Source organism: Dreissena polymorpha, chromosome 3, assembly GCF_020536995.1.
Source record: "Dreissena polymorpha isolate Duluth1 chromosome 3, UMN_Dpol_1.0, whole genome shotgun sequence".
NCBI lineage: Eukaryota > Metazoa > Mollusca > Bivalvia > Myida > Dreissenidae > Dreissena > Dreissena polymorpha.
In genome coordinates, this window is record NC_068357.1 from 86,591,364 (window position 1) to 86,607,149 (window position 15,786).

General features: G+C 37.5%; 2 protein-coding genes across 2 annotated transcripts in view; both read right to left on the reverse strand.

The window, feature by feature from the left end:
* Positions 1 to 258: 258 nt before the first annotated feature.
* Positions 259 to 6,154, reverse strand: LOC127875128 (uncharacterized). Its single transcript, XM_052419962.1, has 3 exons — positions 5,989 to 6,154; positions 2,633 to 2,834; positions 259 to 1,813 (listed from the first exon to the last, which is right to left on the reverse strand). The coding sequence occupies exons 2-3, from the start codon at positions 2,825 to 2,827 to the stop codon at positions 863 to 865; spliced, it is 1,146 nt and encodes a 381-aa protein (XP_052275922.1). The 5' UTR covers positions 2,828 to 2,834; positions 5,989 to 6,154; the 3' UTR covers positions 259 to 862.
* A 944-nt stretch (positions 6,155 to 7,098) lies between these two features.
* Positions 7,099 to 15,786, reverse strand: part of LOC127875119 (mis18-binding protein 1-like) — a 49,473-nt gene continuing 40,785 nt past the window's right edge. Inside the window, exon 18 of the mRNA XM_052419946.1 lies at positions 7,099 to 13,233. Within this exon, the coding sequence (XP_052275906.1) occupies positions 13,093 to 13,233 (141 nt within the window). The 3' untranslated portion in view covers positions 7,099 to 13,092. The remainder of the gene's footprint in view (positions 13,234 to 15,786) is intronic.

The following is a 15,786-nucleotide window of genomic DNA, read 5'->3' on the forward strand; positions in this document are numbered from 1 at the left end:
TGCAAACAGGCAACGAATGCGCAGTACTAGTAAATACAATGAACATGAACGCCATTGATATGTATACGAACTATGTAGCGTTAGTTTGCTGGGCCTCTGTAATGTACCAGAAACATATAGAAGGAACATATTATGTTTTTTTGTATTCCTTACTTTCAATGACGATTCATCGAGTCCGTGCTTCAAATTATCTGTTCAAACAAAGCACGTGTTTGATAATGGATAATTATGTTTGGAATAAATTCAACCGAGTTTAGCAACGAATATTATTTTTATTTCCTTCACATGTTTAAAAAGTAAAATACAAATATCGATAAAAACAGTAAAAATGAAGTCTGTTCTGTGCATGGCTTTAATGTCACACAAATATTTACCGTCATAGTGCCATGAGCCAATAACAGCAGATGGTCTGTGCTGCAAGCATTACTATATCAAACAGTGTATCAATGGCAACATTGTATAGATTCATTGACAATAAATATGTGTCGACTACAATCAAATATGTTATATTGAGCATAAACATGTTATGTGTTAAAGCAGATTGTGTGATTAATTATCCTTATTATTACCAAGTTTTACCTAGACACAGACGCTTGTATACTAAGGACATGATCTCAGACGCAAATTGATGGGTCTTACCTATATCATTATAATAAATACATAAACCTCGCTCTTGAAAAACGGGGCTTTATGCATGTGCGTAAAGTGTCGTCCCAGATTAGCCTGTGCAGTCCGCATAGGCTTATCAGGGACGACACTTTCTTCCTGCATTGGATTTTCGCTAAAAAAAAGACATCCTTTATACAAAAAAATCATTAAGCCCCGTTTTTGCAGATCAAGGCTTAAATGAACACCCTTCATCCTACACAGTTTTATTTTCGTAATCTCCATAATTTTTCTTCTCATTCCCGTTGTGGTCAATTTTTATACCGTCCCAATGTAACCCGTCGTCGCTCTGTCGAAATATCAATGTCATTGGAAACAGGAAGTTGAGTGCCCAAAAGTCGCCAAAAACTGAACGAAAGTGCTTGTTCACACTCAGCGTACTTTTCACTGGCACTTTTTTAGCGAGTTCGTGCAACGTCTTGCCGCTCGATATAACCGTCAGTTGGGACGTCACATACACGAAGCCGATAAATCCGAAGAAAAATTCGAGCGGAAGATGAACAAGTAATAGAACGTGAAAACCGGGGATTGCACCAAAAAGAGATTTCCATATTGCCACAGGGAAGAATAAATACGCCCACGAGTCTAACTGGGGCCAAACGACAAGCTGTATATATTTAAATGTAAAGTAACCGCCGACTAATCCTGTGACCATGGCGTAAAATGCCAACACGGCAAAGTAGCGCTGGTTTTTAAAACCAATGCAGTTTCCCACCATGTAGCAATGGTGGTCGCGCTTTAATATGCACCGTTTGCAAATGTTGCAATGGTGGCAGCGCGGTGGTATGTACATCTCGCAGTCTTTGCAGTATTCCCACGGCAGCGCCTCCTTGTTGGACATGTCGTACACGCAGTGCCCGTTTCCATTGGCGGAGGACTGCTCGATCATCGGCACGAACTGGTCCGGCGGCTGATCGTAACCGCCCACCTGCAGGAACGGGTTGTCCTTCGACTTCCGGTACGCAGGGTCGTAGAGTATGACACAGAGCCAGTTGGCAAGGCCATTGATGCAGATGTAGCAGCAGAGGACGCGCATGTAGTACTCCGCCCAGGGGCCGTAGTCGGAGAAGAAGAAGGGCACTATGTGCCACAAGAACGCGTACAGCATTGTGGGCGCCTGGAACAACATCACACCTCGCATCAGGATCTGAAATACAGGAACGTGCGGTAGTGAAATGGATGCATTTCTTGCAGTAAAATTCTACCATAATGTATAATTGCAACAAGCATGTATGATATTTTATGAAAATATGGGTTAACCGTTTTCGACAGAGTCACTATAAAGTTATCAACGGTTCCGCGTACACCAGAATACGTGAAAACACAGTAATGCAATAAATGCTCTCAACAAAAGCATGAAATTAACGCATATTTGACCTACCATAAATCAAGTTTCACAGCAGACATACTTTTGAAAACCGGGAGAGCCTAGCTATATTTGGGCACTCTATTAGTTTATAGTTGACTCATTATATTCAGAAAATTAGGCCTACATCAACATGAAACAAATCTTATCCATGCAAGTTGCAACTGATAAAAGTAAAAAAAAATCAGAGCATTTCAGCCTCGTTTTGTGAAAACTGGGCTTACAGCATGTGCGTAAATTGTCGTAACAGATTAGCCTGTGCAGTCCGCGCTGGGACAACACTTTCTGCTACATGTGTATAATGGAATTTGTCGTTTACATTAAATCTTTTCTTAACAAAAATGCAGTTTAGGCGAAAATTTCGCCCATTATAAGTCTTTGCGGACTACACAGGTTAATTTTGGATGAAACCTTACCCACATGCTTTAAGCACAGTTTTCACAGAACGTGACTCATAGTTCATAAGCATCGATTTACTGTCGATGTATTATGAAGTTGATTGCACTGGGTTTGCATGTTTTAGCAATAACATATCAACGGATAACATCCCATTTTCAGGAACTTCAAATAAAGATCTATGATACTACATGTAGTAGGTACCTTTGTATTTGTGGCGCCTGTCCCATCCTTTGATTTTATCTCTCGAAGCTTCTGAAATCTTTTAAAAAACGGCAATTTCTCGTCCTCAGGTGAGAGTTTGGGCAACTCGAAGAAACTCTTGATGTAGTTGTACGACTTCAGTTCCGTAACGCTCACCTCTCCCGTGGTGGGTAGATTCGAGCGTCTTGACACCATGCTATTCCTGAAAGATGTTGACATCGTGCAGATTATGAACCGGGGTATATAAACTTGAAAAGCAAACGATTGAGGAAAGCACTCAGAATGTATCTCCGAGTTTACCAAATGCATGCATAGTAACTAGTTAGCATTTATTAATCAATACTGCATCATAATGTATGATTTTATGTGATAGCGTATGAAAATGTACAATTTTAATAGTCATTTTAATTTAAATAAAGAAACGATAAAGCTGTCAATGTTGATGATTCAAGGGTGACTTATGATGAAGTAACGATCACAGGTGGTTAGCGTGTGGCTATGATATTAATTAGTGAAAACATCATTTTGAATGATAAATAATCATATTATAACGAAAAATTAACTTTTCTGACAAAAAAAATTTCACTATCAAATATATATATAACAAGGTATGCAACTCAAAATCAGCCCAAAACGGGGTGCATCGCTTTGAACAGCCATATCTTCACCAATTTAGCAGCGATTTTCACGATCTCGGTCTTATTCAACGCAGAAATGAATTTCCTTTCTGGAAATGTATTGTCTTGCAATATTTTTACAAATGCTGGGTCAACTTTTAAGAAATAACACGATACACAACACGCATGACCCAGTTGACAGTGATCATGCTGTCTTTAAGACTGAAATCTTCACGGAGTAAAGGGCAACTTCCCTACAAAGTTCATGTAGTTCGATACCATAATTCAATAAAACGTATGAAAAAACATTATTACCGTTCTTGTCGTTACATTCTGCATCAAGACTAACTGTCCAGCGCCGTTTGAAACCTTTGTTTACATACATTTCAACTAACTGACATTTTAAACATACGAGTGATTTCATTGGTCCAATGCGGAGGTGTGTCTTTACAACTGGAGATTTCATTCATAAAGAATACATGATCACTGTCAACTGGGTCATGCGTGTTGTGTATCGTGTTATTTCTTAAAAGTTGACCCAGCATTTGTAAAAATATTGCAAGACATATACATTTCCAGAAAGGAAATTCATTTCTGCGTTGAATAAGACCGAGATCGTGAAAATCGCTGCTAAATTGATGAAGATATGGCTGTTCAAAGCGATGCACCCCGTTTTGGGCTGATTTTGAGTTGCATACCTTGTTATATATATATTTGATAGTGAAATTTTTTTTGTCAGAAAAGTTAATTTTTCGTTATAATATGATTATTTATCATTCAAAATGATGTTTTCACTAATTAATATCATAGCCACACGCTAACCACCTGTGGTAACGATGATAATGTTATGATGTAAAGACAGTAATAATGTTAGATTTGCAAATGATAATTACTTATTATTATTTTATAATTATTATTATCATTATTATTTATTAGACTATATGTATCAAGTAGTAAAATTATTGTTATTACTTTATTATTTACCCATTTAAAAGAAAGAAAAAAAGTTACGTTTCAAGTCACCAAAAATAGATTAGATACATAGACTTTGCGTGTTATAATGTTGATTAAGCTGCATTAATTTCCGAACTGCAAAGTATTGTACATTGACGAATTGTGTATTACAGTACACAGGTGGTTAGCGTGTGGCTATGATATTAATTAGTGAAAACATCATTTTGAATGATAAATAATCATATTATAACGAAAAATTAACTTTTCTGACAAAAAAAAATTCACTATCAAATATATATATAACAAGGTATGCAACTCAAAATCAGCCCAAAACGGGGTGCATCGCTTTGAACAGCCATATCTTCATCAATTTAGCAGCGATTTTCACGATCTCGGTCTTATTCAACGCAGAAATGAATTTCCTTTCTGGAAATGTATATGTCTTGCAATATTTTTACAAATGCTGGGTCAACTTTTAAGAAATAACACGATACACAACACGCATGACCCAGTTGACAGTGATCATGTATTCTTTATGAATGAAATCTCCAGTTGTAAAGACACACCTCCGCATTGGACCAATGAAATCACTCGTATGTTTAAAATGTCAGTTAGTTGAAATGTATGTAAACAAAGGTTTCAAACGGCGCTGGACAGTTAGTCTTGATGCAGAATGTAACGACAAGAACGGTAATAATGTTTTTTCATACGTTTTATTGAATTATGGTATCGAACTACATGAACTTTGTAGGGAAGTTGCCCTTTACTCCGTGAAGATTTCAGTCTTAAAGACAGCATGATCACTGTCAACTGGGTCATGCGTGTTGTGTATCGTGTTATTTCTTAAAAGTTGACCCAGCATTTGTAAAAATATTGCAAGACAATACATTTCCAGAAAGGAAATTCATTTCTGCGTTGAATAAGACCGAGATCGTGAAAATCGCTGCTAAATTGGTGAAGATATGGCTGTTCAAAGCGATGCACCCCGTTTTGGGCTGATTTTGAGTTGCATACCTTGTTATATATATATTTGATAGTGAAATTTTTTTTGTCAGAAAAGTTAATTTTTCGTTATAATATGATTATTTATCATTCAAAATGATGTTTTCACTAATTAATATCATAGCCACACGCTAACCACCTGTGTTACAGTACATGTTTTTAACCCATATTCTATCCACATGATATTTCAAACTGTATTGAACGCTAAAATCTGACGCCTGTGTTGTGTACAAAGCATGTTTAAATCGTGTACTTTCACAAACCACATACCAAGTGGGAATTATTCATGCGTAAAGTGCACATGTTTATACCAGACATTGTTTCGTATCAAAGTGAATATTGTTTTTACATCTGGGGTACGATTGCGTTGTTGAACAATCTACAAACGTGTACATATAGACCAAGAAGGTGTTACCATTGTGTTTATGTTGTCCATGTACGTACAAAAATATGCATCAATGATCACCATGCTAGTGGCAATAATCCAACTCCCAGCTATTGACCCTCCGGGTTTCTGGGATAACTTTAGTACATGTACTCATAAAAGCTATGAGAATTCAAGAAGAAATAATCATGCATGCAGCATAGATCTACCGGTATACTAAGTTTGTTTGTACAAGTCCCTGCAACCTTTAATAAGAATAGCAAAAACGGAAAAGCAAGCATGGCTTTGGGGTTATTTAATATTTTGTGCACAATGAACATGGTAATTTACTTTTTAATAACCATTGGTACTTTTTAAACTTTAATACGCTTAAAACACGTAAAATATAATTAACTCACCTTTCTTGTACGAACGAAATCAAAGTCACTAGGTTATCCTTTTTTGTTCGTTGTTTGTTCGTTGTCACTATAACTATATCTTATACGGATCAAAACATGTTCAGGCAATGTGGTATTATTACTGCATAACCTTTCACTCGTTATTTTTAGGCTATTATATTTACCTGGTTGTTATTGGTAACGAGGTAAACCGAACGTCAGACGCTTAAAGGGAGCAAACTGCGAATACGTTTGACAAGTCTTACTGTGTTTAACTTCGTTAATCGTTTTTTGGAGAGTTCACTCATTTTGACAAAAGATATATCACTGAACAAAGGATCATTGTTTTGACTGATTTTTCTCATGAAGCAAATTAGTAAATTAACATATTTTCGAAGAATGTTTTTGATGTAATTTACTATTCATCGTTATCATCGTCTTGTGATAAACTTGTTATTGCTGCATTCAAAGACCTATAGAACACATGTATTCTATAGGTCTTTGATGCATTCAACAATCGATTGCATGGAAATCAAATGCTAAAATTGGCTAAATTATTTATTTAAGTATATTTACATAAAGCAATAATCAACATCTTGAACTCAGGCTGTCTGATTTGACAACTCAGATTTACCCAGTTCGTCTTTAGCACAATGTCACATAAGTAAAATACTATTTTAAGCATTATTATTTTTACCATTGTTCGATATAATTTTATATTTAAATGAAGTCAGTCATTACAATTGCTTCTGTCACGTTTGGTACCCTATGACACGATACCTTACTGTCCGCCCCCCCCCCCCATTACTATAAAACAACCATCAATTAAAGATTGAAATGCACATGCATCAAGATTTTTTCAAAGTCGAATGTTTTATTTCCATAAATACAATACTACCGGTTTATACTAAACATAGATCACTCTCAAGACTTGTGATGATTTAAAATGGACTCCACTTTCAATTTGTGTCTGATATTAAATGAAAAATACAAAGCTTCTGGGTATTTTCGGAGGAGATTTTCCAAACTTTCACTATATACATATAAGGAGAATCAATAACCCCCAGAGCAGGCCAATGTCAACAACAGGGGCTTGATTTGAACAAAATTTATAGACCACAAAACAATGCATCAACGCAACAACAGTTGTTTAATGGAGATAAGGCACATGCTTAATGCAGAATAAACAAGAAATGAGGCAGCAAAAGCAAAACATTAATTATGAAATAAAAGATTTTGCATCACATAAATTATACTTTACAATAACAAATAGTCAATAAACTAGGTAGGCATTTAGACAGAAGTCAGTAATACAACTTTAATTACCAAATCCCCAAAGAGAATAAAAATTACACAACAAATTATTTTATCCATATTATATTGAATGTACACAAGCCTTTGTTACAAGAAAAGCAAAATACAATTAATTATGAAGTTTATTTTATGAAAAAAAACAAGGTAAATATGTGTTTTGTACATAAGCTATTTAAACAAGAAACCGTCGGAGACGGGTGATGCTCCCCAAAGGTTTTTTGTCACAATATTGCACTATATATTCAGATAAAAGGAAACGTCTTGAGGGCACAGTAGTTGGGGAACAATACTTTTTTTATAGAAAATTTAAATTTTCAAAGGGCCATAACTCTGTGAAAAATCATCCGACCAAAAACCCGCTAATAATATGCACATCTCCTCTTGGTAGTGAAGCTTCCCATAAAGTTTCATTGAATTCCGGTCATTAGTTGCTGAGAAATAGCCCGGACAAGAATTGCACTATATGTAAAGTTAATGGAAAATTTCAAAGGGCCATAACTCTGTGAAAAATCATCCGACCAGAACCCGCTGATAATATGCACATCTCCTATTGGTAGTGAAGCTTCCCATAAAGTTTCATTGAATTCCGGTCATAAGTTGCTGAGAAATAGACCGGACAAGAATTGCACTATATGTACAGTTAATGGAAAATTTCAAAGGGCCATAACTCTGTGAAAAAATAATCCGACCAGAACCCGCTGATAATATGCACATCTCCTCTTGGTAGTGAAGCTTCCCATAAAGTTTCATTGAATTCCGGTCATTAGTTGCTGAGAAATAGCCCGGACAAGAATTGCACTATATGTACAGTTAATGGAAAATTTCAAAGGGCCATAACTCTGTGAAAAATAATCCGATCAGAACCCGCTGATCATATGCTCATTTCCTCTTGGTAGTGAAGCTTCCCATAAAGTTTCATTGAATTCCGGTCATTAGTTGCTGAGAAATAGCCCGGACAAGAATTGCACTATATGTACAGTTAATGGAAAATTTCAAAGGGCCATAACTCTGTAAAAAAAAATCCGACCAGAACCCGCTGATAATATGCACATCTCCTCTTGGTAGTGAAGCTTCTCATAAAGTTTAATTGAATTCCGGTCATTAGTTGCTGAGAAATAGCCCGGACAAGAATTGCACTATATGTACAGTTAATGGAAAATTTCAAAGGGCCATAACTCTGTGAAAAATCATCCGACCAGAAACCGCTGATAATATGCAAATCTCCTCTAAGTAGTGAAGCTTCCCATAAAGTTTCATTGAATTCCGGTCATTAGTTGCTGAGAAAAAGCCTAGACAAAAATTGTGCACGGACGGACAGACAGACGAAGCGGCGACTATATGCTTCTCCCAAAATAAATTTTGGGGGAGCATAACAAAACATATACAGGCCCTTGTGATTTAAAAGTCAATCAGAATCTTTCTGATATATTCAATCACAACCACAGTACATAAGCAAACGGCAATCAACTGTTAAAATAAAAGACTATATAACAAAAAAGATTTAAGACAATACCAATTAAAATAAAGATAGTGAAAAGGTAAACAAACATAAAAAGCAATGAAGTATGGAAAAAAAGATGACAGCAAAATATACAAGAGATAGACCAAAACAGTGCGCTCGTCTATTCTCCCACTTTGATAGTATAATCTACAATTTCTGTCAGTGAACTGATGTATTATTAACAAATACATGTTTTTTTTACATTTAATATTTGTGGCAGTTATTTAATATATGTAAACTTAAAGTTTAAATTTTTAAATTACAACAAAAAATGTGACAATGCCAGGAAAAAAGATTTTTAACCAATTAATTCATTTTAATTTGATTATCCTTGAGAGCAAGGTGGGCACTAAGCTACCTATACACACTATTACAGCACAATTCTGCCATCCAGATTTAAGGAAATGAGTGGGAACCTTTTTTATAGAAACAATGACCTTGACCTTACTGGCTGAAATGCAATCCAACCCTAGGTCTCCGTGAAAGCTACCTACAAACAAATCTCTCATTGCAGTAAGGGCAACTAATCTTATCCCTTGCTATGTCATTTTATAACCTACCTACGCAAACAATGTGAACCCAATAATTCAATCCTATCTGAAACGATTGAGTGCAAACTTTTGATAAATTTACAGCAACAGTATATTTGACCTTGACAACACCAGCCAAAAATGCAACAGTAATGTATGTCGGCAAGAGTAAGAGATAGGAATTTCCAGAATTAGCCTGAAGAACAATAAGGGGCATAATTCTGCTTAATTGCAGGTAAGAGTTATGGGCCTTGTTCTGTGAACTCGCATGATGATCCAGAAGCCATCTGTGAAGTTTCAGTTGAATATCAGACACAGAGATATGTACTTGTTGCATTGAAACTTAATCCTGAATTTCTACTTGCACACAAACCTTAACCTGATTTTTGAAAAGGGGCACACGCATGCGTAATGGCTCGTAAATTTATAGGTCTTGGCCAGTAAATGTTCAAGATGCTAAATATACAAATGTAACATTTTATTTCAATATCTGTACTAAATAATAGAGATATGGAGTAGTTGCACCAAAATGTTTACCAAAATTTTCTTCCTACAAAAAGGGGCATAATTCTGCTAAATTGCAGGTTAGATATATGGAACTTGGTCACTGACTCAAACAATAGCTCTGAACACATGTGTGAAGTTTCAATTGAAAACCTGTAGTAGGAACAGGGATATGGAGCTGTTGCATGTAATCCTCAAAAAGAGGATTACACAGACCCCCCCCCCCCCAACACCTCCCCATCCCCACACACATTTGGGTGTGTAATATAGCTAGGACTATTTGGGGCATAGTCAGACTAAAAAAAGTCAACACATTAACATAATTAAAGGATTTGCATCAAACAAGCAATAGCAAATTCGTTGCATTGATATCCCCCACCAAATAAATTGTGTTTATGGAAAGGTGGAAATCCCTTGATATACAGTATAATCCAAAATACATAATTAAGTGTAGGGTAATTTTTTTATACATTGCAATTCTCCTCATTGATATTTATACATCTATGAAGTTTCATGTTGAAAACTTGTAGCGTATCTAAGATAAAGCCCTGAAAAGTGTCATCATACAAAAACAACAAAGAGCAATAACTCTTATTTAAGAAAGTGTAGGGTTATGGTTATTAAATATGGCACTTCTAATAGATATTAATACACCCATGAAGTTTCATGTTATGACCTTGTATGGTACTTAGTATCTGAGATATAGCCCTGAAAAGTTACATCCTACAAAAAAAAAAATGGCAATAACTCTTATTTACGAAAAAGAAGGGGGTGGTTCTTGCACTTCTTCTCATTGATATCTATGCGCCCATGAAGTTTCGTGATGATATTTTATACAGTTTCTGAGATATAGCCTTGAAAAGTTTGTTACAGACTAACAAACAGACTGATGAACAGACTGACGGACAGACAACGCCATTTAAATATCCCTCCAGGTTTGGCAGGGGAATAATAATGTGTTGCCAGTACCTGACACATCTTCAATTAATGTGTTGTGCAGTAAAAGACAATAAACATTCAACAAGACTATTGCCAAGCAAATTGAATCAATATATGTCCCCTATCGGCTCAACCGTTGTCAGAAAATCCACCATTGTCATTTTTTTTTTGTTGCCACTGCAACCAGAGTTTTTGACATAGGAACAAAATGAAATGATGTGCATAATGTCTATATTGCCATCTATCCATGTTTCAAGTTTCGTGAAAAAATATGAAGAACTTTAAAAGTTATCGCAGGATCCAGAAAACCACAATTTTTAGCAGTATTTCTAGTCTATTTGTTGCATAGCAACCAGAATTTTTGATGTATGAACAAAATGAAATGACGTGCATAATGTCCATATTGCCATCTATCCATGTTTCAAGTTTTATGAAAAAATATTAAGAACTTTTCAAGTTATTGCAGGATCCAGAAAAGTGTGACTGACAGACTGACTGACTGACGGACTGAGTCCGAATAACAGAGTTACAGACAGACAGACGGAGTGCAAACCATAAGTCCCCTCCGGTGAAACTGGTAGGGGACTTACAATAAGTGAATACATCTTATCTGTACACACACTTACAGTATTTCAAATCAATGTACTGCCGTAAAAACAGAATTATCAGGATTGAATATCTGAATGATCAAGTACAATGAAAACAATACAAAAACCTCCAAATGAGTATAAATGCATATAACTCAGTTAGTAAACAATAAATATAGATACAAATTGATAATCAACAGTGGCTTGAATCATGCAATGAGAGCTAATAATACTTCATGAAGCACTTTAAAACAGATCTCTGTTCAACGGAACATTTCACAATCAAGAGAAAGTTGGGTGTACCATTGACAAATCATAATGTTAAAATAATTAGCCCTGATTTGTTAGTTACACCAAGATAGCAATTGTTATCAGACACTGAAAGTGTTCAATTTTAAATCATTATGCCATAATTTCTGAAACGCTGCCACAAAAGAAGACATTGTGTGTGCATTCAACATTGTCTGTATCATTGTTCACATGCATATATAGCACATACAAGTATAAATAGAGTCATCGTGTGAGTGAACAGCAATTAAGCACAGACTGTCATGTACATATAACTGCCTCACCGGTGTGCATACATAAAAGTTGTTCAGTTGCAATATACTGGTAGTTTCACTATCAACAATTATAATCAGGCTCCACATCTACAAAAAAGGATTCTTAACTTATGATATTTAGCAATTACAATATTTATATTGAAGCTTTGGTTTTTATTTGCTGTAAGATGAACACTTAAATTAAGCTAAGTCATTTTAATTGATCTGTCAAACTCAAACACAAGGGATCAAGTTAGGTGTATAAGGCACATCCTACGCTGTCAATTCTACCACTGTGAATTCTCAAACTGTTTATCCCACTAGTGGCAGTTTACATATTACTTAAGTGAGTTCATACCAGTACTGGTAGGTTACATTCTACTATTATGAATTGACAAGCTGTTCGTCCCAGTAATGGCAGGTTATATTTTACTTTAAATAATTGACTAGCTGTGCATCATTTCAATTGCAGGTTACATTCTACAGATGTGAATTTACCAGCTGTACATCCTAAATGCAGGTTATATTGCACTGTTAGAAATTCACCAACTGTTCATCCTAGCACTGGCAGGATACCTTGTAATACTGCGAGTTCTACAGCTGTTCATCCCAGTACTTGAAGGTTACATTCTACTACAATGCATTCTTCAGCTGTTTCTCCCAGTACTGGTAGGTTACATTCTACTACTATGAATTATCCAGCTCTTCATCCCAGTGCTGGAAGGTAAAATTCTACTATTGTGGATACTCTAGCTGTTTACCCCAGTACTTGCAAGTTACATTGTACTTATATTAATTACCAAGCTGTTCATAAGAATACTTGCAGGTTATATTCTTACTATAATTCTCTAGCAGTTAAGTTACAGTCTACTACATGTACTGTGAATTCTACAGCTGGCAGATTACATTGTACTTCTGTGAATTTTCCAGCTGTTTCTCCTAGTACTTGCAGGTTACATTCTACTACTGTGAATTATCCAGCTGGCAGGTTTCACTCTACTTCTGTGAATTCTCTAGCTGGCAGGTTATTTCTGTGAATTCTCCAGGTGAAATTTTACACTCTACTTCTGTGAAGTCTCAAGCTGGCAGGTTACACTCTACAACAGTGAATTAATCAGCTGGCAGGTTACATTCTACTTCTGTGAATTCATCAGCTGGCAGGTTACACTCTACTTCTGTGAATTCATCAGCTGGCAGGTTACACTCTACTACTGTGAGGTCTCCAGCTGTTCGTCCCAGTAGTAGTCCTCCTCCTGGTCTGGATCCACATAGTTCTCCTTGTCATCCTTACGCTCAGTCAGGAACTTGTGGAACAGCTTCTGTTGTATCGCCTCCTCACTGACCACCTTCTGAAAAGAAAACAAACATGCTTGCATAGGCAGATAGAAATTAGTATTGGAGTATCAGAGATGTCCAAAGAATTCGTGTCCTTTTGTGATATTTCTGATGACAACGTTAACATGCTAGTTATTTTTTTATAGACATTTTGAGTCTTTTGTATGATTATATACAGGTATAAGAATGACATCTGAGACCCCCTCTAACTAACCTTGAGGCCCCCTCTCACTGACCTTGAGACTACCTCTCACTGACCTTGATGCCTCCTCTCACAGAGCTTGAGACCCCTCTCTGACCTAATGGCCCGCTCTCACTGACCTTGAGACCCGTCTCACTGACATTAAGGTCCCTTATAACTGACCTTAAAACGCCCTCTCATTGCCTTTGAGACCCCTCTCAATGAATGACTTTGAAACCCGCTTTCACTGACCTTGTGACCCCTCTCACATACCTTGTGACTTTCTCTCACTGACCTTGAGGCTCCCTCTCACTGACCTTGAGGCTCCCTCTCACTGACCTTGAGCCCTCTCTCACTGACCTTGAGACTCTCTCTCACTGACCTTGAGGACAACTCTCACTGACCTTGAGACTCATCTTACGAAAATTCAGACCTCTCTCACAGACCTTGAGACTCTCTCACTGACATTGAGCCCCTCTCAATGACCTTGAGACCCCATTCAATGAACTAAAGGCCCCTTTCTGACCCTGATGACACTCTCACTGACTTTAAGACCCCTCTCACTGACCTTGAGATCCCCTCTCACTGACCTTGAGGCTCCCTCTCTGAACTTACGGACCCTCTCACTGACTTTCAGACTCCCTCTCACTGACCTTGATGCTCCCTCTCTGAACTTCTGGACCCTCTCACTGACTTTCCGACCCTCTCTCACTGACCTTGAGGCTCCCTCTCACTGACCTTGAGACTCTCTCTCACTGACCTTGAGACTACCTCTCATTGACCTTGAGACTACCTCTCACTGACCTTGAGACTCCCTCTCTGAACTTCCGGACCCTCTCACTGACTTTTAGATCCCCTCCCACTGACCTTGAGGCTCCCTCTCACTGACCTTGAGGCTCCCTCTCACTGACCTTGAGACTCTCTCTCACTGACTTTGTGACGCCTCTCACTGACCTTGAGACTCCCTCTCTGAACTTCCAGACCCTCTCACTGACTTTCAGACCCCCTCTCACTGACCTTGAGACTCTTTCTCACTGACCTTGAGACTACCTCTAACTGACCTTGAGACTCTTTCTCACTGACCTTGAGACTCTCCCTCACTGACTTTGAGACGGCTCTCACTGACCTTGAGACTCAAGTTCTGAACTTTTGGACCCTCTTACTGATCTCGAGGCTCCCTCTCACTGACCTTGAGACTTCCTCTCACTGACCTTGAGACTCTCTCTCACTGACTTTGAGACCCCTCTCACTGACCTCGAGACTCCCTCTCTGAACTTCCGGACCCTCTCACTGACTTTCAGACCCCCTCTCACTGACCTTGAGGCTCCCTCTCACTGACCTTGAGACTACCTCTCACTGACCTTGAGACCATCTCACTGACATTGAGACCCCACTCGATAAACTAAAGGCCCCTTTCTGACCTTGATGACCCTCTAAATGACCTTGAGGCTCCCTCTCACTGACCTCGAGGCTCCCTCTCACTGACTTTGAGACTCTCTCTAACTGACCTTGAGATCCCTGTCACTGACCTTGAGGACCCCTTTCACTGACTTTGAGACCCCTCTCTGACCTTGAGACTTTCTCTAACTGACTATGTGGCCCCTCTCACTGACCTTTAAACCCCCTTGCAATAACCTTGAGGTCCATATTTACTAGGGATGGCATCGAATACCAATATCGGTATTCGAATGTTCGCAAATTCATTCAATCGAATATTCGAATATTCGCATTAAACGGCTGGATTGATTTTACCTAGTTATGTGTTAATTTCCTTGGTTTGTAAGTTATATCCGTTTGCTAAATACGAGGCTGTTTATTAACGTTGCTATGGAATAATTGTATCGCTGTCGACTAATACTATGACCGATCAGTGATCGATCACAAATAGAATGAAAAACATCGTGTCATAGACAATTATTTTTTAATGCTTCCACAGATTTGTAGCAGACCGCGCATATGTAAACTAAGTTTACACACATTACACGTTGCGGTCTTCTTATCCACAGACCGTGTAAAGTATTCCATACTGCAGAAGGGGCTGTTGGCATTTTCAGATTTGATTTATGATTCCTTGATGATTGTTTAATTTATATCATCTGTTACTTTTGAGTAATTCACATATTTAAATGTCTGTTCAAACTGTGATCACAAAAACTAAATTATTATTCGCAAGTAAATTGAAGCTCTAATTGGTACCTCATTGACAAACAACAGTTCGGGCCCTTTCTAATAGTAAGTATATTGCATTGCGCCATTTGAGTAAATCACACATTTTAATGGCTGTACATACTGTGATCACAAAACTTAATTATTATTCGCCAATCAATTGAAATCGTTAATTGGCACCCCATTGACAAACAACAGTCGGGGGCTTTCTTAGAGCGTG